Below are 27,315 nucleotides of genomic sequence, written 5' to 3' on the forward strand. Positions count from 1 at the left end.
TCACACCATGTTGTGGTGGTTGTTCCTGTCAATGATGTCGGATGAAGGGAGCAGCTCCTTCTTGATGGGGGAGGGCGGGGGCGTGGCCGGCTTCATCCGGTGCTTGAACAGGTCTGACACGTAGAACACCTGGAGGACGCACAGAGGGAGAGCAAGGTGAGGAAACACAGAAGACATGAAGAAGGACAATATGATCCATAACCAAATAAAGATGGGATCTGATTGTTCAAACCAAATATGGAAATGGTTATTTGGACATGTGTGTGTGTCCGGTTTTGTAGTTCAGTTTAAATTAACCACACTGGAGGACATGTTTTGAAGTCTGTTCCCAAAGTTACCAAATACCCACCACATGTCTCTTCTTCGGCTGTAAGGCTGGGATCAAACATGTTTTTGTTTCTTGGTTTAGCAGCAGTCACACTTTCTTCATAAGAAACAAATTAAATGTAATTGCTCTAGTGATCAAAAATATTGACTCTAAAACAAATTTCCGGTACACCTCTTAGCTGGATCTGGAAACAGTGTGGATGAAACATGGCAGGTCTGTAATGTGAATATGCAGGCACAGTCCGCAGGGGAGCTGTAAGCTGGCAAGAGTGTGAATGAATGTGAATGTTGCATTACTTCATAATGCCATGATGACTCCCTGTCACCACCCACCACCACACTTTGTGCAATCCTAAACGAGCAACACTGAGTAATCTGCAGGAAGTGATCTTAGTATAGCTCACGCTAGACTGACTAATCAAATTTATTGAGCCCTGGCTAATCTTCTATTAAATTATGCCAGGGGTGAATTCCCATTTTACATGAATTTTACATTCATACATGCAGGCCCTGGTGGCCAAAGGAGGAGAGAAAAAAGAAATCTCTTCCTGAGATCCTGATGACATCATATGTCAAACAGGAAAATGGGCAGGGGTGGGCAGGAAGTGGGACCATGGAAACTAGTGTCCACTGTAACAGTGGATAACCGCTTCCACTTACAGGGGTCTGGGGTCACTCATGAGCAACGGTGGCTTCAGCTGTGGACTAACACACACAAACACACACACACACACACAATTGGCAGGCGCAGCAGCTTTTCCTTCTGTGCTGCCAGTCGAGGGCGAGCAGAGGCCTGTGCCAGGGAGACGAGGAGGAAGGGCCGAGGGAAGGAACTGCCATTCAACACTAAACTCTGAGAAAGAGAGCCCACAGTGCACCAGTTCCTTGGGGGAAACAATATGGATAACTCTCATTGGAGCAAATACACTGGGAAAATACATAGTGCTCTCATACGGGAATGTCCTTGGGGGAAAAACATGTACTAGTGGCCAGTTCAGTGTTCATCTTTTGATGTTTCTATGGAAAAAAATGGTCAACATACAGCGATCTATTTATATAACAAAGACTGTCTCATACTGAGTGGTGGACTCAACACAAAGACATCCTCTTCTATTACAGCTTGACATTCACGGACTATAAAATGACCTTCACTGGTGACCTTTGACTGACGGATGACATCACACGTAGACAGATACCTCCATAACGCACAACCACTCTCATAGTTTCAAAAGGGCTCTTTGTCTATACAGTCATTGGTTTGTGCAGTGTCTCTAGATGGTGTATTATATATGATATAATTAGGGGGTGCAGAGGGGTATGATGTGAAATAATATCTCTGACATTCACCCGAGCCGTCATGGGAAACATCCCAGGCTCGTTTCCCATCAGGATGCTTTGCGTCCAATCACAGCAGGCCTGGTTGCCGTGTCACCCAACCTCCAACCTATCGCCCCTGAACCTGCCGTGGCGGAAGGCTTATCACGACCTCACCACTTCCTGTGCGTGATATACACACACAAAGCCTCCAGGTCTTTTGTGTTGAGTGATGCAGACTCAGCAGTTAGTCTCCTCAAACAGAATAAAAACCAAGCTGAACCTTTAAAGGTCTATGCAAAGTGTGTGTGTGTGTGTATGTGTATATATATATATATATATGTGCGTGTGAATTTGTGCCTCTAAGTGTGTCGTCAAGCCCGACACATGAAGAAACTGAGTCACGCAGGAAGGGAGTGCACTAACTTGAAAGAACTGTGAATGTCTAAAAAGATCACCACATTCCCCACTAGACCCCAACTTGGTGAATTTGTTTGCACGCACATGAAACCAGCTATGAATATGTTTGCAGCCTTACCACGAAATACATCGGTAAATGCATTTACACCAATGTAGGTCAGAGGATGTAACTGAACATACAGACACATTTCTGAAAAAATGGTGTGCTTACATGACCACGTTTAAAGAAACAGAGAGAGAGATAGCGTCCTCTTGCCCCCTCTTCCTTTAATGCCTGACCCGACTCCTCTCCACTGTTACAATGAACCTTCGACAAATGGCCGCAGCTTTCTCTCTGACAGCTGCTTCCTGCTGGATTCGGTCCTCTTGACCTTTATTACGACACATGTTGAAAAGTAGGTCACTGCGTCTGATAGGAAGTGCCAGGTAGGACAGACGGACCATTTCCTGTTGTGGTTCCCTGGTTCTCTGGATCACAGCCCTGCAGACATGGTCTGGAGTGTTTGACTCAAAACAGACATTTATCTACATATTCTGCAATAGACTTGATGTGCCAGACTCAGACACCATCTATCATCAAATGTGAGGGCTGACGAAGGGGTGTAAAGTAGTAATTAACTTACAACAAAGGCAACCAGGCTGCAGTCTAACACGTCAGTGCATATGAATGTGTCCATACTTGCCCCGGATTTGTATTGTTCATTTACTGGCGCTCACTGGGGGTGCACTGGGATCAAAGAGGTAACTGTAGCCTAGGGAAACCTGGAATAGCAGTGACAATATAGTCATGCAACAACGCACTTCTCTACAGACAATTACTGCAATGTATTTGGAAAGGAAGACGCTTTTCCACAAGGCCATATAACTCACCATGTGATATTCAGAACAATTGTTCACAGTCGCACACTTGGGACTGACGTGCAAATCCTCTAATTCGCCCAATGTGTTCTCTTGTTCTTCGAGTCAGACTTTTGTATTGAAGACAAGTGCACTGTCACTGTTTGGGGACTGCTCCTTTCATGCATGTACATTAATGGATAACATTACCCAGGCTGCCATGGGGCCCTTAAATATCAACTGTTTCTGCTTCATGAAAACATCTTATGAGAATGATTGGCTACAGACAAAGTTCTCCAAAAACAAAGCTGCTACTACAACAACCAATAATACCGGAATGAGCTAAGAAACCTCAAAACAGTTGACATGTTGTTACAGTGACCTTCAAAGACAAATCAAAGTCACTGTGTATCAAAAGGACATGCAGTAGATCTAAGCGACTGGTTTGGCTGTGAAAAATAACCAGATTTCAAAGTGTGAACTCGTGTTTTAATTCTTCCATTTCAAACTTCACATCTAAAAGAATAATGACGGAACCTGCACACTTGTTAACTTAAGATCTAAAGATGTTCACACCTTGATTTAGTACTTTCTGTTGGCTTCTGTGAGGCACACAGGCTTCACGCCTCCTCTGTCCTACCTCCACTCATCTCCTGTCAGGTCCTTTCTGCTCCGCTGCTTATTGAGAGGCTGGAACAGCCGAGCTAAAGTATTCACAGATGTGTGCTTCTACAAAGACTGGGCAAATCAGAAGGGGCGTCCAGGATTGTAAAACTAACCTCACAGCCTTGATCGGCAGGGGTTTCACTATGACTGTGTGTGTGTGTGTGTGTGCGCGTATGTATATGTGGTGTGTATGCATGTGGATGTGAACAGTGTGTCTATGTGTGTGTTAAGCTGTCTCTCTGAGGGTTGTGGAGTAGCTGAGTTGGATTAAACCCATGCTCATGCCCGAGCCAAGATGTAGACAAGGCTCCTCTCTCCTGTCACTTCCCTCCCTTCACTCCTCCTGCCAGATCTGCCCATCCAGAGGTCAGGCTCATATATTGAGTGTATTTCTGAAAACATTCTTTTCTTTTTTTCCTTGTCAAAGCTCATGTCGTCCAGGAGCTTCGTCCAGCTCGAGGAGCACTGATTTTGCCAGAGCATTACAGTCTATTGTTACTAGCTGATTTCTTCTCAGGGTTCATTTCTTCAATAATCCTGGTCAACGGTGTGCCGAGTGTGTGCCCTGTGTGTGTGTGTGTGTGTGTGTGTGTGTGTGTGTGTGTGTGTTTGTGTGAGTGTGCATGTGCAATTTAGCTGTGCCAAGGTCTGCCTAGGCGCCACTACTAAGGTCTTGCAGAATTTTATGAATCTAATCCTTTCCACGTTCATGATTTGGATCATGTAGGGGGGTAAGGGTTGCTTTGTGTGTGTGTGTCTTTCCATACTTTTCCCAGAGGCAGCAGAGTTTAGCAGGGGCCTGCTGTGCTGATAGAACCAGAGCCGCCAAATAAAAAAACCCAAAATAATTAACAGCTTCATTTCTGTTTCAAAGGCTAATCCTCTCTCTCTCTCTCTCTCTCTCTCTCTCTCTTTACACTGCCTCTATTTTCCTCTTGACCCGAATTAAATTTTCCTTGGCTCCATCTAGCTTAGTGTAATGATGAGGGTTACGAAAATCATCTGGCAACTGCTGTGACGGTATGTCACAAAAGTAGTGAAGAAGGTTGCAGAGTGTGGATTCACACACACACACACACACACACACACACACACACACACACACACACACACTCCTGGACCATGGCCTGGCTCCAAGCAATGTGTTATTCATTAAAGGGAATCAGATTCTCCTCACTTTGCCACTTGCTCCATTTCTCTTTTTCAGGAAAAGCAGAGAGGAGAGAAGAGAAGTGTGGGGGCAAACTTTATTTGAAGGTTGGTTTGTCTGTAGGATCCCCAATGGTCAATTATAAAAAAGTACTGAGTTGCAAAAAGATGTGTGCATTCATGCTACATCACTCATATTTTCATACATTTTGCATGAATGGGTGTGTGAATTTATGTGTTTTTCGCGTGACATGCGTGCACTCACTATGCAGTAGGCCACCAGGGCTCCCTGCACAAAGCCTGCCAGGACATCAGTCGGGTGGTGCTTGTGGTCGGAGACACGTGATAGGCCGGTGTAAAAGGCCATCATCAACAGGGTGAACTGGAGCAGCGGGCGAAGGAGGCGAGCGCCGCGCCATGTAAACCTGGACTGGAGATAAAACTGGGAAGAGAAGAAAAAAGAAACAGATAATGTTATTTATTTTCTTCAAACGACATTATCTAATATGCACAGTTATTGTGTAAATGGCTTATAAACCCCCTTTTCTGAGTGTATATGATGTAAAACATGTAATCCACATCATGTTATTGATGGCATTATCACTCCTTTCTGTTGCCAGTGATGACCTGAACCCTCACACGTACCGGGCTGAACATTTTCATAAAAGTCATTAAGTTTAACACACGTTGCACCTGCAGTGTGTGTGTGTGTGTGTGTGTGTGTGTGTGTGTGTGTGTGTATTATTACTGTCTGAGAGGTCTAGACAGAATCAAAGTGGGCAGGCTGGCCAGATCTGCAAAGAAACACATACTCTCTTCCACAACTAGCCTGACTGTCTGAGACGCGGACACGACAGATTCATGGTTCAACGTCCCAGCTGTAAAAACAGCACAACCACAGAGAGCCACTGGACTACACACATATGTATACATACCCGGCCATGAATGTTTCAGCACTTTGTTGGGATGAACTCTCTACCCTCTAATAGAGTAAATAGAAGACAAAGCGGATGCACCCTCTGCTCTGCCAAAAACCATTTTCTGGGTCATGATAAAGACTGAGGAGAGCCAAAACAAGAACAGCTAAGTCCAAGGCCAGCACAAATACACACACAGCCTCTTTCTTTTTTATCTACATACATACAGTGGTGAGGTCAGCCCAGGTTCCTCAGACATCCTGTGTTTCCTCACCACTCATACCCTTAACTTCCTGTCTCTCACACCCAGAGACAGGGGCTGGGAGGGCCAGCCTCAGTCAAGGTCTACCCAGGCCAAAACCTCCAGACTTGTGTCTTATAATCAGCTAGGCTAACAATACCTACAGACAGCCGCAGTGCCTCCCAGTCCACTACGAGCCCCTGTAGGTGTGGACGTAAAGCTCCCTCGCACTTCCTCTACGACACTCTATCATTGTTCTTCTACTTATGGAAGCACAGGAAGCGATCCCTCCCATCCCCTCCAGTCTCTCCTCCCTGGCAGGGATGTTTAGACTTTGGGCTTCCTCCGCAGTACTTCTCAGGTAGCGGGCAAGGACTACTGATAAGTACTTTAGTCTGACGTCCTACAGCCATTCGCACAACATCCTAAACTTCTCACTTTTAAGAGAGCTTTGATGGAGAATGCAGGAGAAAGAATTAGCACTTGCACTTAGCCAAAACACAGAGTTATGATGACCTGCCAATCAACTTGGCCCAATCTGACTGAAGGGCAGTGAGTAAACCCAAATAACCCGGCCAAGTCTGATTCAGCAGAAGCCTGCAAACACGCCAGTCATGATAAGCGATTGAGAGTTAATGACCTTCTAAAATCTCAACATGAATTTTCTCCTCTTGAAATCCAACTCAGACTTAGCAAGACTCTGCCCTCCTGACCCTAGCCGTCCTCCCAGAAATTTGCTGCATGTCTCAAATAGTTAGATCTAAGGAAAACAACAATAAAACACAACAACAAAAAGAGTCCCAGCAGATTCCCATGACAGAGGGAGACAAGAGCGACACAAAGTCTGGTGGTTTGCGAAGGAATCCGGCTCGTTCCAGAAAGATCTTCTCCCTCTGTCTTTCTTGCTCTGACTCAAAGTCATTGTTAAATAAAACAGAAGACACTCAAACACAACAAAGTGAGAAAGAATGAAAACGAGGGCTCCTTTTTCTCCCCCTTCCCTTCCTCTCCTCTGGTTCAAAACAAGCTGTGAGACAAAGGCATAGCTGTGGTTAAGACCACTTATATCACAAACAAACTTGTTGGTTTATATTTAACCAACAACATGCTATATGCCTTAGTGATAGTAGGTAATAACTCACTCATAGTGTGTGCATAGAGATGTGTGCACATCAGACGAAACAAAAGATTGCTCAGTATGCACAAATGCACACATGCGCTTGTTCTCTGTGGCTGTGGCATAAACTGTACAGCGTGCCATGCGGTCTGTGCCAGCTCTCTGTGTGCCATCTCACAAGGCTGCGACGCTGGTTAAGTATCAGCTCAAACCACATCGGTCACAGACGCAGCGCTCAGACAGGAAATGAAGTGCTAAAAAATCACAGAGGGCCAATTAGCAGATGACTTGGGAGCGCGAGGTGACACCCTCACTGTGGAAATTACACTTTCACCCTGGTGAGCAACAAGGGAGCAAAGACAAGGGGCGAGGTCGAGGGGAAGGACCCAAGAAAGAGAAGTGTCTCCATGTTTGTGGTCGAGAACCAGTACACACACTAGTACAAACATGATTAGTCCATTATCTGATTGACAGAAAATGCATCAGTAATAATTTTGATGAATGATGAATGTCATGCATCCTCAGCTAGCAATTAAACTTGAGTTTATATCCGTCCTCATGTTCTATTGATTTGACTTCAGATTTCGGCTGTTGGTAACGTCTGCTCTTGTGGAGGACACATGAGAAACACAAAAATACTTATTTAAGGAGACTTCAAGAGAGTGGGAGGCTCTGTGAGTGAAAACACAATGTCACATGACTGGTTCTCAGCTGTGAAAAGCAAAAAAAACACAGCATATTCCTTTTTCCACTAGGAATGCCTCCACTGTGGGCTTTGTTTCAGGCTGGTTTTGTATTCCAAAACATCGACTACAAACTGTTCCTCCTCTCCTCACTCATTCTGTCTCACTCTTTGCACCAGCCTCCTCTGGCTGTGGTCCTGAGCTCGCCGCAACTGGAACACTGGTCTCGGACTAGTGTGTCGCTCTGTGGTCTGGACGCATCTCCGTTCCCTCTCTGCTTTTTCCCCTGCTTTTTACTCACTCTCATCTCTTTTCCTCGGTCTGACCAGAGTGCAGCTGTAGGTTCACCCAGAGGCTGGGAAATACCCGCAGCAAGCTCGCACTGCATGACAATGTACTACCATACACCAGAACTTCAACTGTCAGCCCACTGTAAAAACCAAGACCACCTTGTAACCAAGCTTGGGCCAGCCAGACCCAAAACATTGACCCTCTTCTTTCCTCTTCAGAGGAAGAGGGGGAGGAGATGACTGATATGAGCTCGCAATTGCGCGTGTGTGTGTGTGTAATTACACTGTTTGAAGCATGAAATGCCTCGAGGGTGCTAAGCCCCACCCGACACCCACAACAGGTGGAGTGAGAGGGAGAGACTGAGGGAAATGGGAGAGGACAGGAAGTGCACACGCAGCTGCTCTGAAGAAAACAGGTGGAGTGCATCCATCCATTTCTCGGAGGAGTAAAAAGGAGAATGAAACTCTTTATAAACTGAGAGAGATGACAGAGCAGAGGCGCATGAGGAGGAGAAGTGGATAAGAACAGTGTTTTGTTTTTTCTTCAGAAAGTAACAAATCACAGCCCAAGTTTCTCTCCATGACTCCCTCTACAATCTGTAAACCATTGTTTCTGTGGCTCTCAGCATGTGTGTGCTTGCGTGAATGTGAACGCGTTGTTGTGTATGTGCAAGATATCTTAATAGCTACTTACAGCCAGGTAGAGCATGGTAAACATTGAAAAAGAGGCATGTCCTGAGAAGAAGGATTTCCTGTGGAGAGAAAGATTAGCTTCAGTCAGTGTGTTCAATTCAAGGAGTATTTTTTGAATACAGCATACATACTGTATACTGTGTATGTATTGGTGTGCACACAAACCTGGCCTCCTGTACATCGCTGTCTTCGCCAGTGCAGGTGTAGTTGGTGATGTATCCCAGTGAACAGTCGATGGTGGAAAAATCTGGTTTACACACATCTAAGAAGTGGGGTCTCATACGACCCACCGACACCTTGGCAATGTCTGTGAACGACTGGCTGACGGCACATCCAAAGAGAAACACACCCATCTGCAAGACCACACACATTAATGATTACATATGATATCAATGTAGCTGTCTATAACTGACCGTCAGCTAAGCCCTGTCCCCCTTTCTGACTGTTGCTACACTTGTCAAGCTTTTCATTCTCGCACGGCACATAAGCAGTTTACAATAACGGTGGCAGATTTACTACTTGAAAGTCATTTCTGAAACACTGGCTCCGTGATTTTAGACAGTGGTAAGCAAAAGCAGGCTTCTCATTTCCTGCCTGTGATCATCGCTTCAGTGGCAGCTGTCGCTAACGGATTTCATCAGCTGTAACTGGCTAGCTAATTAAGCTAACGTTAGCTTCATGAATTGGTTGAAAGTGCTGTCTTTGGCTGACTCATTTTAAACCAAGAAGCCTGTGATTGAATATGTATTGAATATGCACTAGATGGCTACATACATGATATCATGCTAACAGAGGCTAAAGCTAAGATTGATATTTTAACATAAACCTGTTTAGCTCTTTAGCTTACATACTTGGACAAGCAAGACAAAGGTGAGATTTGTGTTTTATTGTTATATTTTTGTTTATTGTTGTTATTTATTTTCAAATGATGCACTGGTCTTGAACAGGGCTTTTTCAACCTAACCTGTAACTCACAAAATAATGTAGTATGAAATGCTCCTTGCCTTAGAAGTAGCGCTGGTTTACTACTGTAGGTATTCAGTTAGTTAACTGGGCATGCTGACAATTGCAGCTTATGTGAGCAGACAAACTCCATTCCTTGCACTTACTGCTCTTGCATTTTTAGCAAATGGTCAATGCAATAATCTGAACACGTATGAAAGCACGCTTATGGAGAGCTGACCTGTTTGTAGAGGGCTGCGACATAGGGATTCCCGACAAAAGACTTGGTTCCCTCATGTAGCTGGTGAATCCTGAAGCATTCCCCAATCACAATCTAAAAGAGAGGATCGTTTTTTTGAGATAAACAGGCGACACTGATCACCAATATAAGACACATTCTAGCTATGTGATGCTATGCCCTAAAGTTGTAGAGTAAATTTAGATGCAGATAATCATGCAGTAAAAATTATTTGAGTGTGTATCATGCAGGAAATCTAATTTAATTCCAGACTGAAGTGACAGGTTGAATAGAAAGGATGTGTAAAGGACAGACAGGAGAGACAGAATGAGTGACATTTACACACAGACAAACATAAAGAATGAGCATGGCCTGCCTTTCCCTCAGGCAGTTTTTGGTGTGATATGAGATAATTAATGAGTGGTGATGCTCTGCTCAATGATATGATGGGGCCTTGTATGTGGGATATGAAGGATAATGAGACAGTGGAGGGAAAAGGAAAACATGAAAACTTAGGCAAAGTTAATAAACATTTGGTAAAAATCTCAGTCAGATTGATCAGACTTTGATATAAGGAGGACTTATATCAGTCTGCTATAAGGCTTAAGTCGAGTGTGCTGACCCCGAATCCTGCGTTATTCCAGCCAGGTGGTTTTAAGTAGTGTTGGGGCCCATGGAAAGACCTCATCTACACTGAGGGGGCTTACGCTGAGCCAACCCTCGAGGCATGGAGATGTCAATCATATCTGTACCACCTGGGGTATCTGACTGACGGACCGGCTGCTCTCCACCGCTAACCACATCTCCCTTTCCTTCCTCTTTCCACACAAGGCTTCAGTCTTCGGCCTACCTTCTCACCCAATCTCTCAGGAAAGTATTTACCTGCCCATCTCTGAGCCAGCAGACACTGTGAATGTGAATAACACTAAGCCTCTAAATGTGTGAACATCTGCAGGCTCTGTGTTTCCCAGACATCCTGTCAAGTTAATACAGATACATGATGTTTGTGTATTTACATGTATTGTGTGTGTATTGTTAGGCTTGATAAACACACCTTTCCTGCCTATTGGGTGGTCAGCTGGCAGGCTCACAGCCAGAAGAAACAAACATAGTGGTGTATCAGTGTGTGTGTGTGTGTGTGTGTGCTATTGTCAATGAATTGTTCTGATCTGAGCTTAAGATTAGAACCACAGGAGGCTGATACAGGCCAGAGAAGTTTATTTGGGTTGTCAGCATTTGCATTCAAACCTCTCCTCCCCTTCTCTATCTCCCTGTCTTGGTTTATTCCTATGTGTCTGGTTGTCTAAGTGCAGACAGGGCCTGCCATGGTTACGGCAGGCATCAGGGATCAGAGCAGAAGGCTCAATAGGTGCCTGATGGGTTTATTTGGATCGTCAATGCTTATAGAACTCTGTCTCGCTATTGCTAACTTTGTTTCTCACAGTGGAAACACTGCCTGTCAGACATAGATATGTCTGACCAGCGGGACTGTTGGGATTTCCCTTGCAGTGAAGACAAACAAGAGGCCCAACTGGAATCTGCTACCAGTGCACGTATAGGTTTGCTTATATGTGTGTGTGTGTGTGTGTGTGCCGGCATGAATGAGCGTGCGTGCTTGTGCGTTAAAGGAATGGTGTCAGCATGGCAGTAGACGCCACTAATGGAACACAGCTGTGTGAGACACGCCAGCTTTGCCCACACGTGAACATGTGAGGGAAGTAACTAACACAAGCACAGTCTCCTGGTTCCAATAAGCAGAAGAGCTGAGCTGGTACAGGGTGTGTGTGTGTGTGTGTGTGTGCCCACCAAGCTGATGGCGAGAAGACGGCAGTAAAGCAACGTCTCAGTCTGGGAACTTATGAGGGGGCTGTGCCACAAAGAGTCTGGGGGCTGTAAAGATCATCTAGCCTGACCACGTGACACTAATTGACATACAAATACCCCACCACATGTCATTAGAACATGTTTCCACTAACCCTGCCCCCCCCCCTTATCTAATCTGCTGGCACTTCACTAGAGCCATTCCCTCTCTGGAGCAAAAGTCAAGTCATGGGAATGAAGACTTCATGCTGTTGCTAACTGGTTAGACACCTCAGGCTATCAACGAGGCACTGCGGGCATGGGAGAGAGCACTGACATGTTCACCCGAAGTAATGTGCAGGGTACAGAGGGCACGGAGTCAGGGTGCAGGGATACGAGTGGGAGGTATGAGAATGGACCAAGAACTTGTAAAATCTCTTTGGTCTCTGGCATGCATGCGTCAGCACAGACACACTTCCTAATGTCACTTGGGGGGCCTCTCGCTCCCACTGACTCGCTTAGCGAAGTAATAAAAACAGGCCATTACAAATGGACTTGGATGACTCAAAGCTAATGCGGAAGAACAAAGTATGACGAAGAAAACATTATAGAATGAAAGGGCAGGACATATAGAGCACATTTATAGCAAAAGACTGGATTATTTTAGAAAATACTGCATGATAAGAAATCACTCAAACCTTTTGATGAAGGGGCTGAATGTTAGAGGGGGTATGTATGATAGTGAGGCTAATCTATCGGACAAAGGTGTCTAACAGTTAAAAAGAAGTGATTTTAAATTGGAGTAAAAGCAGCAAACAAAGGGAGGTGTAAAGGTCGACTTACAGAGAAGATGGCAATAAGAATGCCAACACCACAAAGCACGGCATCGCTAATGGTGTCTCCCTCTTTTCGGGGGTAGTGGATGGACTCGTCCGAACAGTAAAACCCGCGCTGGTACGGCTTTATGGTGCTAGTCTCAATGATCAGGAAAGGCAGGCTAGCTACAAAAGACACAAGGAAGGAGGGGAGCAAAGAGAGAGAAGGACAGGAGGAGAGAGAGAAGAAAGAAAGCATAAAAGCACCAGGTCAGTGACACGGACATAAACAGAGGAGGGGGAGCACAAGGAGCACGCTGGCACCAGGGGATCATGGGATATGGCAGAAGTGGGTGGGGCTTAAGGATGTCATGTATGGCCTGCTTAGAGCAAAGGAGTGACGGACTTCCAAAGTCAGTTGCAAATGACACCATAAATTACAAACTAGGACTTAGATCTCACGTAGCGTTGTCACTCCTTCACAGCCACCATCATGACCCACCAGCCCTCCCTGTTTCTGCCTTCAGTGTTCCCCAACACCGAGTGCTCTTTGTGGTTGTAGGGGGGGGACTTACGGACACCGCGGGCAGTGTCAACCCAACAGAAGTGAGCACTGAGGAGGGGACGGTGCTGTTCTTGTAGGGGTATCTCAGGCTGGAGTCACTGCAGTAGAGACCCCTCTGGTATGGACGAATAGAGGTACGGTGCAGAACCAGGCTGGGCAGCATAGCTACACACACACACACACACACACACACATGAATGGATGTATGAACCCACGCACACATACACACATAAAGCTGACTCACAGACACACCTAATACAGGGAATCCTACTGCAGCATATAGCTAACTCCACTTACCTGTAAGCTGAAGGAAAAATATCACATTAAAACACACATTAACAGACAAAAACCTTCACAGGTGTGTGTGAGCTCATGCTGTCACTGATGAGACTGAGCAAACCCCATCCTGCTGCTCCTGTTGACGGTGTGACACAAGGCTATTGAGAAGTGAGGTTTATCCTTTAGCATTAGGAGATCCCCCTTCCTGAGAGAGCAAATACACGCTGACATTCAGGGCTAGGGGTCCATTACTGGAGACAAAAGAAATCCACCAACACGGGTACTATGTCAATACATTGAGCGGACTTTAGTGTTATGGATTGCAGGGAAAGAGAGTGCCATTCCAGACAGAGTGCGGGTATGTCTTTTTTGACAGAAACCATTTGTTAAAGGAATAGTTTGACAATTAGGGAAATACACTTATTTACTTAGCAAGAGTTAGATGAGAAAATTGACTACCTCAACAACAAATGGACTAACAGTTGAGCGCAGCACTAGAAGTTCGATTGGTCAAATTAATTCTGTTGTTGGCTTCTTCAACAACACACACATGCACGCTCTCTTGCACACCCACATTCTATTCTGATGAAGTCAAAATAAATACATATCTCCAAATCAAAGGACTACAAATACAGACGTGCAAACTTTGGCTGGGACTTTTCAAAATTTTCCCTCAGGGATTTTAAAATGTGTGAATAGCAAGAAAAACAAAACTAAGCCCACCCAACTCTGGAACATTTTTCACATGAGAACATGTTTGGCGTGTGTACGTACGAATGCAGTAGCTCATAAATAGAGGGAGCTCAAGACACGAAGGCGTCCTGAAGACCCACACACAGACACACCAACATATACATTCAACATCAGACTGCACAGAAACTATTCCCACATGGTTCATGTGGTTAGCTCACATCACAGGGATTTTTGACATTTTGGGTCAAAGTCAGAAATCTGCTCATGAATGTTCCTGAACCGCGGCCGTTGTCTCACCAGCGTTAGGAGATCGTGTTACTGGTCTGTCGTGAAAAACACAGCACTCTCAACAGTAACCACTCGTATGAATTTCTTAAAGACCTCAAAACACACTTTCTTATGCATTCTTGTGGACACACACTGAAGGCTCTCACGAGCTCCTTAACATCCACACTGTGACGTCTGCTCCCACTTGAAAGAAGAGAGAGTTGTCTCAGGTGTCTACATGATCACTGAGTCCATGTCCACACTAATTTGTCTAAATAGGAAGAATTAACTATTTTTCTTCTAATTTTTTTTGTTGCATCTTTTAGTCTGAGTATATGTGGTAGTGGTTTTTGACCACAGAAAATAATCATTTTGAAAGCTGCCTCCAATAAATGCAGCTTATTTCAAAAAATGGAAACTTTTGAGGTCAAGAATGAACTTTAAAACTCAACCTTCAACCCAACTTGGACGAGAAAAAGAGAAAACAATTGAAATGTGAATATCTAAAATTCCACGATATCCATGCGTACTCCGTCTGCTGACGAAGATCATGTGATATGATCTTAAGCTCCAGAACAACTGCTAAATGGACCTTGAGGTGACAATGTTTTGTCTACTGCTGATTTCAAGACGGTTGGCAGAGGGCAGCAGATGGGATGGTCGCTGAGGACAGACACCTGCACAAACAGGGTGCAGCGCCAGGGCTCGACAGGCTGCTGGTGGGCCCACACAGGGCATGGCCAGGCTTTGGTGGAGTCTGACAACCACACTGTCCACACAACAGGCAGGGTTAGCTTTGGGTGAGCTCACACAGAATCACGGGGGCAAGTAAGGGCAGGACAGTCAACACAACTAAAGAGCAGATTCTGGTGCAGATATGAGTTTCTCTCCACGTCTTTTAGTTTAATACCCCAGTGAACTTGGGTCCAGTTTAATACTTTAAGCACAGCGAGAATCCCTATGCGGTAAGTCCATGAGTTCTGTTGGGTAAACACTGGGGAAAACAACTTTTTCAGAAATAAGATCATGCTGTCTCTCACGCCAATCTCTCCTCCTCCTTCCCTCTCTTTCTCCGTCCCTCCACCCTGGCCTACTTGTGGAGAGGGGATTCACATGCTAATGAGGAGAAATGAAAGGAGAGGAGGTCACAGGCTTAACAGACATGGGAAACACACACACACACACACACACACACACACACACACACACACACATGCAAACTGGTGCTTACAGGCTAAACCGATCGGAGAGCAGCATGGGAAACTCGACCAGCTGAGAGACAGAAAACGGAAAGTGAGCGATTGAGCACCTCAACACTATGTATTGAGAATTTATGAAAGCCTCTTTCTCCACACGCTGCCTAGCCTTAAGATGCCAAGCCGTTTTGTACTGCCACCCCCCCCCCCCCATGCCATCTCCCTGAAAACAGCCTGGTATGTGGGCATTCTCCTCATACCACGGTCAGTCCATGAACCTCTCAGCACAAGCTCAAACACCCTCCTGCACTACTAACCCTACAGCCCATCTGAGCCTCGCCTGCAAACAGCGGCGCGAAGAAATATGACCTCCTTAATGGCAATGGGATAAAGAGCGAGTGACCCTCACAGGACCCGCTGACCCAGAGAGAGAGGGGGGAGTGTCAGAGGAGGGAGAGATAAAAACAGAAAGGGGAGAAAAAGAAAGAGGTGGGCTGGGCTGTTGGAAAAGGCCTGTGGTGCGTCAGTGAATTAAAAAACAACTATTTTACAAGCTCTGTCATGAGGTCAGTAACATTCTCAAATCCTCACTAAAGAAAGGGAAGCACCTGCACCGCTTTCAAACGAGTCCTACTTTCTTTTCTCTACTGACACAGAGGAAACTTGATGCACGATTTTGCATTCATTTCAAATAGTTTCCACCTTTTGTTTTGATGTTTTTGGCCTTGCCAGAGAAGTTGTGTGTTCTGAGCTTTTAGAGCCAATGAGCCTTATGAGCTATCAAGCCACTGAGCTGCCATTAAGCGGCACAAGCAGGCGCCTGAGAATAATTGGGGCCTAAATACCCCTCAGCGGAGAGAAAGAGGAAGAGAGAGGGAGGGTCAGAACTTATGGAGAAAAAACACACATCCTAAGTGGGTGGCTTGGCGAGTTTGGGGAACAGTTCTATTTGTCTTATCAGATCCTGTCATGCATTTCTCTCTTTTAGTGTATGAGGAGAAATTCTGCAAGCCGCTAAACACTACTTAGTTTACTGAGAGAATGTGTGTGAAGGGAGAGAGAGAGAGAGGTATTTCTTTGGCTGGTTGAATTAGTGTTTATATGCAGAGGTCACGGCAGGGCCTTTGTGTGTGTGTGTGTGTGTCTGCGCTGTACTTATTTTCCATTCGTAAATCCACTCACATGTTCATGCTCCACTGCGTGCTAGAAATCACGGCACAAAAGTACGTTGGTGTGTGTTTATATATGGTTTGTGTGCATATGTCTATACGTTTATAATGTTTATATATTAGTTTATATATGTAGCTTCAGCTTGCTGATATGTGAGTGTGTGTGTGCATTTGTTTGTGTGAGAGAGATTATCCAGCCAGCGTCCGTTTGATTGGCTTTGGAGTTAAATTTGGTATAGCGAGTTAGCGCTTAGATTAGCGGGACAAACACGGCAAAGTCTGATTTTTACATTTCCGCACAGACATAAAGGAAAGTGTGGAAATAATGTGTTTCTTTTATCAGCTTACTACACGGTTTGAACTTGTAAGGATTTGCATTTTGATGTATTTCAACAGTGCTCATAAATATCAAGTCCAAAGTCCCTCTGTCCTGCAGGGTTCGGATCAGCGAGATTCTATTATTTTCTCTCATCTTAAGACCGACTGTACTTGCCAGAACAGGACACAATAACTATTCTTAAGGCAGCTAAAGCTCTGTGTCGCTCAAAAGGTTAATTCCCCTTGACACATGGCACTGACTTCCCTGCAGAGCAGCACCTGCGTGTCTGCTGAGACTATAGCGGCATGTTTCTCCCGCTCTCATGACTCTCTCACCCTTCTGGGTCTCTATTGACATTTTAATGGGCTTTCATGGCCTTCGGGAGCAGAATTAGAATGATATCGTGATTACAGAGAGCGAGCCGGAGTGTCAGCGGTGTGTGTGAGGGGTGAATGGGAGGCGGAGCGGGGCAGAGGAAGAGGTATTGTGGTCTGCTCTAATGGAGGATTTCCTCCTCCTGTCTCTCAAACACACCATGTGACCCGTCCTGACAAGGAGTGGGACCAGGAACTCAGAGGTTAGATAGGGCGGAGGCTGAGGGGGTCTTGACTCCATAGACTGGCCAGTCAATCAATCACACTTTGTCTTCTCTTCTTCTACAATTTTTCTCACTGCTCTGGAACAAATTTGATCGCTGTCAGGAAATCAGCGGCTCAGCTCAGCCCAGAGTTTATCAAACCTCACTGCTTTTTGGTCCCTACTGATTTTAATTTATTTCATATATTTTATGTGTCTGTAGTATTAGAATCCAGAACTCTCTCAAGTCCCAAAAAACGACATAAAATATCTGGTTAGATCGTAAACTTTTTCTTTGATATCATAGTTCCTGATTTACGTTAACATTTTACCAATTTTGAAGTATTTAGACAAAGTTCTTGTGTAGCTACTTGTGTTTAGAAAACCTTTAACATTTGAAAACTTAAATGAAAAAGAAGATTTTGCAGAAAAAATGAACTTGAATGTGTGTTACGTTTGTGATTAGTGCTGAAACTATTAGGCTAGTTGATTAATGGATTAGTCGATCAACAGAATATATTGTGAACTATTACAAACATTTTCTGTTTCCAGATTTTCAGATGTGAAAAATGTGCTTTTCTCAGTTTTCTATTGTTGTAAATTGGGTTCGTACAAAATGAAGGCCTTTTAATCCCTTTACATAACTCATTCATAATTCATCTCAAGGAACATTTCTCGCCACAAACCATGAAACAACCCGATCTGTGTGTGTTGCTATGTCAGAGAAACCTGGCTTGTGTGTACAGATCCATTACCTTCACTTGTCTATTGCAGGCCAATCCCAGTCTCTTCAGGAAACCTTTGACATACTTTTATCAGTTCAAGCTGAAAGCATCCACACACACACCCTGCAACATAACCTATGTTGCTAAAGGACACTCTAAATCGCTAAAAAGAAGCGTGTATATTTATTATGTTGTGGTTACTTGATATGTGTGTGACTCTATGTGTGAGTAGAGAGAGAGACAGAGACAGAGAGACAGAGAGTCTTTGTTCAACTTGCATTAGCAGAGCCCTCTAGTCCATTCATGTGGATAAATGCCCTCTTCCAGCAACAAGTCACAGTGCAATTGCAGTGTGTGTGTGTGTGTGTGTGTGTGTGTGTGTGCGCGATCCCAAGAGGATGCTTGTGTGAGAAAGATCAGCCTTGTGTGTGTTGTTTGTGTCTATCTGATAAAACAAGGGATCAGAAAGAATGAGTGGCTCAGAGCCAGGTCCACTTGTTGGTGGACATTGTCCTGCCAAAGACGACGGCAGGTGAGCAGGAAGCTGGCTCAGTGGCATGTGGGAAGGTTTCTATGGAGATGGTATATGTTAATAAGCCAAATCTTAATGAATTATATCAACAGTAACTTGAAATTTCCATCTCAGTCTTGATATTCATCTTAACATTTAGAGAGGGAGCACCCCCACACTCATCAGCATTCAACTAAAACACTGCTGTGACCTCTGGGGTTTTAAATACGGCCCACCAAGCAGATGCCTTGGATGTTCTTAAATTGTTGCCAAATTTGTCCCACGTCCAATACTACAGTACACAGTGCAGTAAGCCCACACATTTAACTTTATCTTAAGGTCACTAAAGCCATGAGCATGTGTGGCCTTCCAGACATTTGGAACAGAGTGCACAGGTTAGCTGAGGTTCATGAGGGACCCTGGAAGTAGCCTCAGGGTCAAGGGTCAAAGGTGAGGGATGTGACATGCATCTAGGATTATACTGTAGCATACAAGAGCAAGGGCACACATATCACAGTAACACTGCCTATTATATCTGTGAGATTGTGTGCCTGTGTGTGTGTGTGTGTGTGTGTGTGTGTGTGTGTGTGTGGCTATGTGGGTGTTAAAGTGGATTACTGTGGTTCCACTGGCAACTTCAGCAAAGCCTTTCTCAAACATTTTCAAGTTGTCGACCACAAAGGGCTTTAAAAATGCTCTCGCAATCCAAATAAACAAACTCGGCTCCATAAAAACCACCCAGGCTTTATCCATACGCATAATCACTGTTTAGGAAACATACATTCATAAACATGTGCATGAACTTGCACACATGTACACTGATACAGATGTTTGGCCCTCGATATCAGTTCTTTGTTTCCACAAGCTGCTGATGTGTCTCACACATATACAAAGCTCACCAACACACACACACACACACACACACACACACACACACACACACACACACACACACACACACACACACACACAGGAGTGGCTGAGGTCAGCAGAGTGGTGTGCAGAGTGAATCCCTGTCCTTTTTCCCCCTCTGTGTGAATGCTGCAGCAACCGGGGGGCCGCTGGCTGAAGCATGTGCTTACTCAGAGAGATTTTATTCACAGGAATAAATGCCTTTTACACACAGGCATCTGTTGGGACACTCTCTAGGGGACTTTTTACCACCAGGCACCTGCGAGGGCAGCCTCTGAATGCTGCTGCTGGCTCCGTGTTGCTGTTGGCTTGTAGGCACATTTGAAGGGATGTTGGATTCCGCACTGTTTTGTGGGAAATCAACTCTGGTCCACATTAGCAAGTAGACGAGGCAAGAGGATATATTTAAAAATGTGTTTAAAAAAGATCCGTTACTCATCAAGACATTCCTAATGCTTGGCCGCACTGTCAGTTGAAAGAGGAGGACGAACGCACAGCTGCTCCAATGAAGGGAAACTTGAGCAGTGCCCAGAGGCCAGATGAGGCTACTTGGCTGGTTGGTTGGGTGGTTGGCTGGGCGTATCTCTGTTGTTGCCATAATGGCATTATTAGCCCCTGGGACAAAAGCCTGGCTGCAGAGAAGAGGGCTGTGGAGTCTTTGAAACCTGACACCTCTGTCTGGATAATGCTCCCCTAAACTTCACTCCTATCTTGCACTCCTTCAATAACCTGCTCACCTCTGCACGCATCGTGGAGCGTGTTTATCTGAAGACAATAGGTGCTAAATTGGAGCTACAGTGTGAATGTTCTGCATGATGTTTTCTAGTATTGCAGGGAGAGTCTTCTCTGCATGTCAACAGGATAGGGCTCAGTGGCTGCAGCACAGATAAGGCCTGCGCCAATAAAGATGCTGAGCTGATTACTGCACAGCGCTGGCCACAGCTGAGCAGATAAGCACTACAGCCCACAATCCAGTCAACAATACAGCTAGAAGCAGCAACAGCCATAAACCACTGACAGATAATCAAACGGCCTTGAGTGCCAGGCGAGTCTCTCACTCTCTCATCTCTACCTCATTCACTTTTTCCCTCCCTCCACTTCATCCTCCTTCTGTCTGCCACTGGCCTATTGGTGCTCGTTAACGAAACAAAGGGCGCTGAGATGCATCAAAAGGGGTATTGTTCTCTGCGAAACAGTGAAATCTCCCTGACCCCCAACCCCCCATCTCTGGCTGCGCACAGCATGTGCACACACACAAATACAGAGGATTGTAGTGGGCAATGTAGTAAGAGAAAGTGACAGACAGAGGGGCCTGTGTAACAGCAGGGAGGAGGCCCAGGCGAGGACAGTGTGGTGTAACAGAGAGATGTCATGACGCCTGCAGCTCTCAGCCTGCTGGCTGTGATGAAGCACTGCTGTATAAGATCATCTGCAGCCTCTTCTCTCATTTACATTAAATTCTAGTGGCATTGTTGTTTGTTTTTTAAGCTGCTGATCCCATGTTAATGAGTAGAAGTAGAGAGAGAAAACATCAGAGCTCTTATTTTCATTGACAGTCAGCCGTTTATGGATGAGCCCACACACAGGATTCCACCAAATATTCATTTACAACACCAGCTGAGAACTCAAAAACGAGCTTAAACACATGGCTGCTAACAAACGTTTATGGCAGGGTCTAGCCCAGTAATCCTGTTTTATCTCAAATAAGCAGTTTGAGGGTGTTTGCCTAAGAGGGATATAATTATAGATAAGAGAGTGGAGCGAGACAGGAGAGGCAGAAGCTTTACTACACTATTGTTGTCAAAGTGTAAATGACAAGCTGTTGTTCATCTATTGTCAAAGTTTAGTCTTTTATTGTGCAATTGAATTGTTTGCTAGGATGGAGGCATTGAGAAAAGAGATGAATGTGTCTGGTTTGTACACCAGCATAAAGAGACACACTCACATCAGTTAACCTGATGCCTTCGGCTTGCCCACAGGAACCACATGGGACACAAACACACACACATTTACACAAATCGAGCGACAGATGCCTCACACATGCTACCCACACACACACATTGCAGACATGCGTACACACACACAGACTCTTTCGCCCTGCAGGCCACAGAGTCCATCTAATGACAGCTCTGGGCGCTCCGTCTCCCCCATAAACCCCACGGGACACACATGCACATGTACACGCTCACACCCACGCACCTCTAATCGCAGTCCTGCGCAGACACAAACCCCAGGGGCTTGTCATTTAACTCCTGCACCAGCAGAAACCAGCCACATGTCACAATGACGGGCTGAAAATGTTACACACACAAGTCTGGCCACAATACCACCGCTACTCTCCATCACAACCCATACAGAAATATGTTTACGCAAAAATGTACACTTAAAATGACATGCATTCTTCAAGGACTAGTAGCCCTGTGGCCTGCTGATCTTTATCTTATTACATAATGCATTGATGGTCTTCTGCCAGAGGACACTCCTCACCTTCTAAGTAGCCCAAACCTCGCCTCGTCCTGCAGCCATCACATAAAGACACACCACAGCCCACCACAGGCCACCCCCTAAAGCCACAGATAATGCAAAGGCATACATACTGTAAATACCATGCACATATCGACTATTATCAGAAGTGAATCTCGAGACTGATGTTACATGCTCCTCTGTGCATGTTCACTGAATGTCTGCACGGGGCCCTCGGCTGTGTGTGAGTGCAGGAAATGTCATACAGAGAGCACTGCAGGCACTTGTCCCATATGAGTCTATTTTCTGCCTGACCTTTGACCTTATGTGACAAACAGAAGAATAGACTGACATGGAGCATCAACAGTGGGACTGAGAAACAGAAAATGCAAACAAATTCAAGCAACTTAATGGCTACTAGTAGAGAGTGATCTGCTTTGTTACAACACCCAAATCAGTGATGCTTGACATGGCAGACTTCATGGAGAAATTAGTATATTGGTATGTTTTTACCCCACATAATCCCACCTCTCTTTCTCTCCTTGGGCATCTATATCTCACCAGGAAGTCCAGAGCACTCTTCTCAGTCAGCTCCTGCCCTTGAACAGACAGACTCATGCAGAACCCCTGAATATTTGCCCTCAGATTAAGGTCAGCAGCTTTGGACTGGAGCCTGTGTTTGGGTTTGTGTGTGAGGGCCTCCCACATGTTGTTTGATTACAGCTTTCTACTTGGCACTTGGCAAAAACTACTTATCTGTTGTAAGAGAGATGAGTTTCTGAGAGGTACTTTTAAAAACCTTTTATGGACTTTAATATGCTGTCTGTGGTACATCAGACTAAATATTGGAGTGTAATCACCTCCAACCACACATACACTAAACTAACCAGATCTTACTGTGTTTAAGTATTTTGCTCTTTCAGTTCTCTTTCAATGCTCTTTCTTTCCATTAGTGCAAAAGAGGGGAGACAAGCTCAAGAGGAGAAGGAGCAGGGAGGGAAGGAAGGGGGGGAAATGGGCTGTGAGGAGAAAAAATGGACAGGATTTTATTTCACAACCACACCTACGTCCGACCGACACTACCTTTCCGTTTCCCACCCTTTCCTGAGCACCACTATACACACACACACATACATCATGCCCCCTGGTTCACTCACTCCCAAAATTGCACCAGATGTCACATCAAGAGTCTTTGGCCACGGCACTGCAGCCAAATGAAGAATTTGAGAAATTCTGGAAAATATTTGTAGAGCGGCTCAGGATTGAAGTGGCTGAGGCCTGGAGAGGTAGAGGTTAAACCTCTCCGGTTTTAATGAGGGGCTGTGTGACTGACTGCTGTAATGCTATAGCAGCTAATGGGGAGGCAGGAGTTTGGTAGAGCCATATAGGGTTAATGCTCCAGGGCCAGTTATGAAGCTGATTCCCCGGGGCCAAAAGGTTATACTTCTCTACGCTTCTAATAACAATCTCCACGTCTGTCGCTCGTGGAAAATCACGTCACCAAACACCTGACTGTATCACTGATCAGAACAGATAGCAGGAAATCTGAGAAGCTGATGGAAAAAAAGGCTTTCAGTTTCATACCTCACCATTTGAGGTATTATATTTGAGATATAACATCAGTCCTTTGAGGTATTTGGCAATCTTGTGCCTAATATATGAGTGGTTGGTCACTATAGCAACACCAAGACAGACCTTTTGGAGCTTTTAAATCAACGTACAGGACTGAAAGTCAGTGGAGCCAGTGCTGGGCAATCAGTGTTTACATTAAACTGCAAAAAGGCCCCTGAGGCTCAAACTCTGAATGGCGTCCAAACCCTGACAGACACTTATGTACGCGCCCAAGCAAACACACAATGCGTAATCTCCTTTGCATTGTGTAAAACTTAATCAGGGTTTAGGTGAGGCTACTTTTAGATGTATGGTTTCCTGGAAGCACAAGTGGCTTCACAGAGTGTTTTCAGAATAAACATCCACGTTAAACTGGATGACAGTGGGACATCGGACGACGTGCAGCCATGTTCACGAGCGCATGTGAGACAGAGAGAAAGAGAGAAGAATGAAAATTCTGCAGTCTGTGGTGGAGGTTGTGTATTTATAGTGAGTGTATGGTGTTTGTGTGTGTGCTCCTTATGGCGTCGCTAAATCAACTCCGCTCCTCAGCAAGAGTGGAACCCGAGCCAAAGTGAAATCAGCAGATGATTCTTGCGCTCAGCTGCCAAAATTGTATGCTGTAACTCTCAGCAGTTGAGTGTGTGTATATTAGTTTTTTCATTCCCATTCTGGTCCTGCTGTGTTTATGCATCATTAGCCTGGATTAGCAGAAGCAACATAATGAAGGAACCCTTTTTGAGTTTGTACACTTGTATTTGTGTGGGTGATTATAGATGGCCTCAGATGTACATTATGCAAACAGAATCATTAGCCATGCCCGAGGGTGTGTGACTGTCAGGCAGATTGACAACCTATAGAAAGGTGTCACTGCACATACTGTGTGTGTGTGTGTGTGTGTGTGTGTGGCACCAGCTGGCAGATAGGAACAAATTAATGGTAACGAGATATTTATGCATTAACTAGCTGTTTATTGTACACTACCTTATCCTGATACCCAGACAGAGCAAAGCCCATTCAAGATCAGGCATTCTTCTGAGCCCTCTACACACCCACATTCCTCGTTCCACATTCAGGACCCCCTGATAACCCCCCTCTCCCTTGGTCTTTCTTCTTCTCTCTTTTAACCCCCTGTCCCTCCACCCCAAATCACTAAAGTGGGCCAACCAATCATCACTGAGCAGCCAGATTGTGTTTAGCATGACAAAGGAGAATCTGTGTGACCATTTGTGTATGTGTGTTTACATGCATTGTGTGAGTCTGTGTGTTTGCATGTGTGTGTGTGTGCGTGTGTTCTCCTTAAATGACTGTAGGGATTTTACCAGTGAAGGAAGTTGGTTTATGCAGGAAATTCACTCCACATGCGCTCAAAGCTCATCTACATTTATATGGGTGCAGATGAAACAGTGTATCTATGTCTGAGGTTCTTTCATACGCAAACCAATATAAACCCACCGGAAAACTTTGTGTCTGTCGAGCAGATCCGCTTCTACGACACGGCACTTAACAGAATGTGGAGTTAATCTGCACCATTTATAACATCCTGGGTAATAAAATCCTGTTCCTGTGTGGCGATGTCGCATATTTCGTTACTACTGTGCTTCAGTTTCTCCATACAAAGCTGTTGGTGCAGCTCCCACCTGCTCCTCTAATGCCTGGTCAGCCACGCGTCCCGCCTCTCCATCTCCCTCTGTTAGATTGGAGAGGCATTCCCCTGCCACAACACATGCTTAAGCAATTATTCCACGCAGTCCCCTGGACAGAGAGGGAGACTGAGGGGCTAGATAGAAAGCTTGAGAGAGAGAGAGAGAGAGGGAGAGAGAAAGTAATTTGAAGCGGAGTGGAGTGATCAGGGGCAGCTGGCCAGAGATTTGCAGGGTTCTGGGAGAGAATGTGTAGAAGTTAAGCGCAACTCCCATAATCCTTTTCTAAAAGAGAGAAAGGAGAGACGGAGGGATTGAAAACAGAGAGAAGAGAAAGGGGGGCCACTGGGGCTTGAAACTAAAAAGGACTGGGCCACAGTGACAACAGCCAAAAACAAACCAGCTATCAAAGCAACAGACACAGACACACACACACACACATAAACACTGCACACAGAATCTGGACGCTAGCGGAATAACAAGTTAGGACTAACACACAAAACTCTACAGCTGCCTGCTGGAGCAAATCAGAGCAGTAAAGAGCGGCGCCGTCTCCTCTGCTTCGGTGACAGTCTCATCAGCTATGAATCAATACCTTAATTACACTTCGATTTTTACTTCAGCCGTGTTGCATCTCTATGTATGGACGGCTCTAGCTGGAATGGCACCTCTGGAGGTTTTAGGGTCAGATGAACAAGGTTATGGGGCACAGGAGGGGTGTCACTGGCTATTTAAAGGGCAGTAAAAGAGCAGGTTGCAAAACTTCAAAACATTTTTGCCCCAGGCAAGCTGGCAGGCAGCAGGAGCATCAACTGATTGGTCCCAGTGATGCTGAGTGGACTTTGAAATGATCAATACATTGTGTGATGACAACGTTTTTATCTTGCTGTCTCAGCTGAGAGTAACCACACATGTGTCAGTCAGTCAGCTAAATGCCTGTGTTTCTCTGGTATTGATATACATTTATGAATGTGCTAATACACATGTCATGTCTGGGTTGTTTCGTGGTGAGACTATAAACTGTGTATTTTTCTAACAATGTGAAGTGGTTCAGCTTCCCCGGCATGGGGTGGTGCGTTGGACCTGGATGATAAGGGGATGCTGCAGATTAAGTTGTCTTGTGGTCACAGATACCAGGCAATACTTTTAAAACGATAAGGCTTTTACTGCCAACCGTTAGAAGGCGCGGGCCCTGTTTAATGTATTTATTGTTTTAGTTTTTCTTTTGTGTGAATCCAGAGTTTAAAGCTCTTGGGAGTGTTGTCCGAATCAGCTGATGTGAGCCCCCCCAAAAAAGTAAACAATTCAAATTATAACAGACGAATATATAAGGAAAACGTATTCATAAACTTACCAAGTAGAAGACAGAAGATGTCGAGCGCTATTAGCACTTTCTTCTTACTGTTGTCAACACCATTGTTGTTGTTTAACGTAGAGGTTCCTCCGTTCCTTGTCTCTTGGGCCATTGCTTTCTCATACATGTACTTTTGCATTTGAGAACTCCCCTTTTCGGCTCGAAAATCCCACACCACGCGTTAGGTGAAGAAACTGTCAGGCTCTCGAGTCCTTCAGAGAGATGTCATGCAATTCAACGGGAAACAAACTTCCCAACTCGGAGGTCTCGTAAAGTTTCAGATGTGCTGGTGTCTCGTTGTCTCGTATTTCACTTTTACAAAAAAAGTATCAAATATACGAGTAGGCTATATTATGTGGTGAACGGACCCGCGCCACGGACTCAAGAAAGTTGCCTGCGCTTGAAATGAATGGAAAGCCCGCTCCCCGTTATCGCTCCTGCTTCAAAGACTTGGAGTGAGTGAGAATTGCGCTGCGCATCAACAGCCGCTCTTGTTATATCAATCCTTCTTCTTCTCCTCCTCCCCCTGCTCTCTTCAAGTTCCCCCAGCAGCTTCAAGGCTCAGCCCTCTTCCCTCTGCTAG

At 45.1% G+C, this 27,315-nt stretch overlaps 1 protein-coding gene across 1 annotated transcript; it reads right to left on the reverse strand.

The window, feature by feature from the left end:
* plpp3 (phospholipid phosphatase 3) lies at positions 1-26,871 on the reverse strand. Its single transcript, XM_070908663.1, has 7 exons — positions 26,733-26,871; positions 12,478-12,635; positions 9,838-9,930; positions 8,820-9,007; positions 8,656-8,713; positions 4,979-5,155; positions 1-129 (listed from the first exon to the last, which is right to left on the reverse strand). Exons 1-7 carry the CDS (start codon positions 26,869-26,871, stop codon positions 1-3), a joined length of 942 nt encoding a protein of 313 aa, XP_070764764.1.
* Between the last annotated feature and the right edge of the window lie 444 nt (positions 26,872-27,315).

The sequence above is a fragment of the Enoplosus armatus genome, chromosome 7, assembly GCF_043641665.1.
Source record: "Enoplosus armatus isolate fEnoArm2 chromosome 7, fEnoArm2.hap1, whole genome shotgun sequence".
Taxonomy (NCBI): Eukaryota; Metazoa; Chordata; class Actinopteri; order Centrarchiformes; family Enoplosidae; genus Enoplosus; species Enoplosus armatus.

Excerpts from the sequence above, each read along its gene's own strand:
- plpp3 (XM_070908663.1), bottom strand. The coding sequence starts at position 26,871 with ATGCAAAAGTACATGTATGAGAAAGCAATGGCCCAAGAGACAAGGAAC. Across the intron at positions 9,931-12,477 it reads TTCTTATTGCCATCTTCTCT|ATTGTGATTGGGGAATGCTT; the intron begins GTAAGTCGACCT and ends CCTCTCTTTTAG. Across the intron at positions 9,008-9,837 it reads TCGCAGCCCTCTACAAACAG|ATGGGTGTGTTTCTCTTTGG; the intron begins GTCAGCTCTCCA and ends GTGGTCTTGCAG.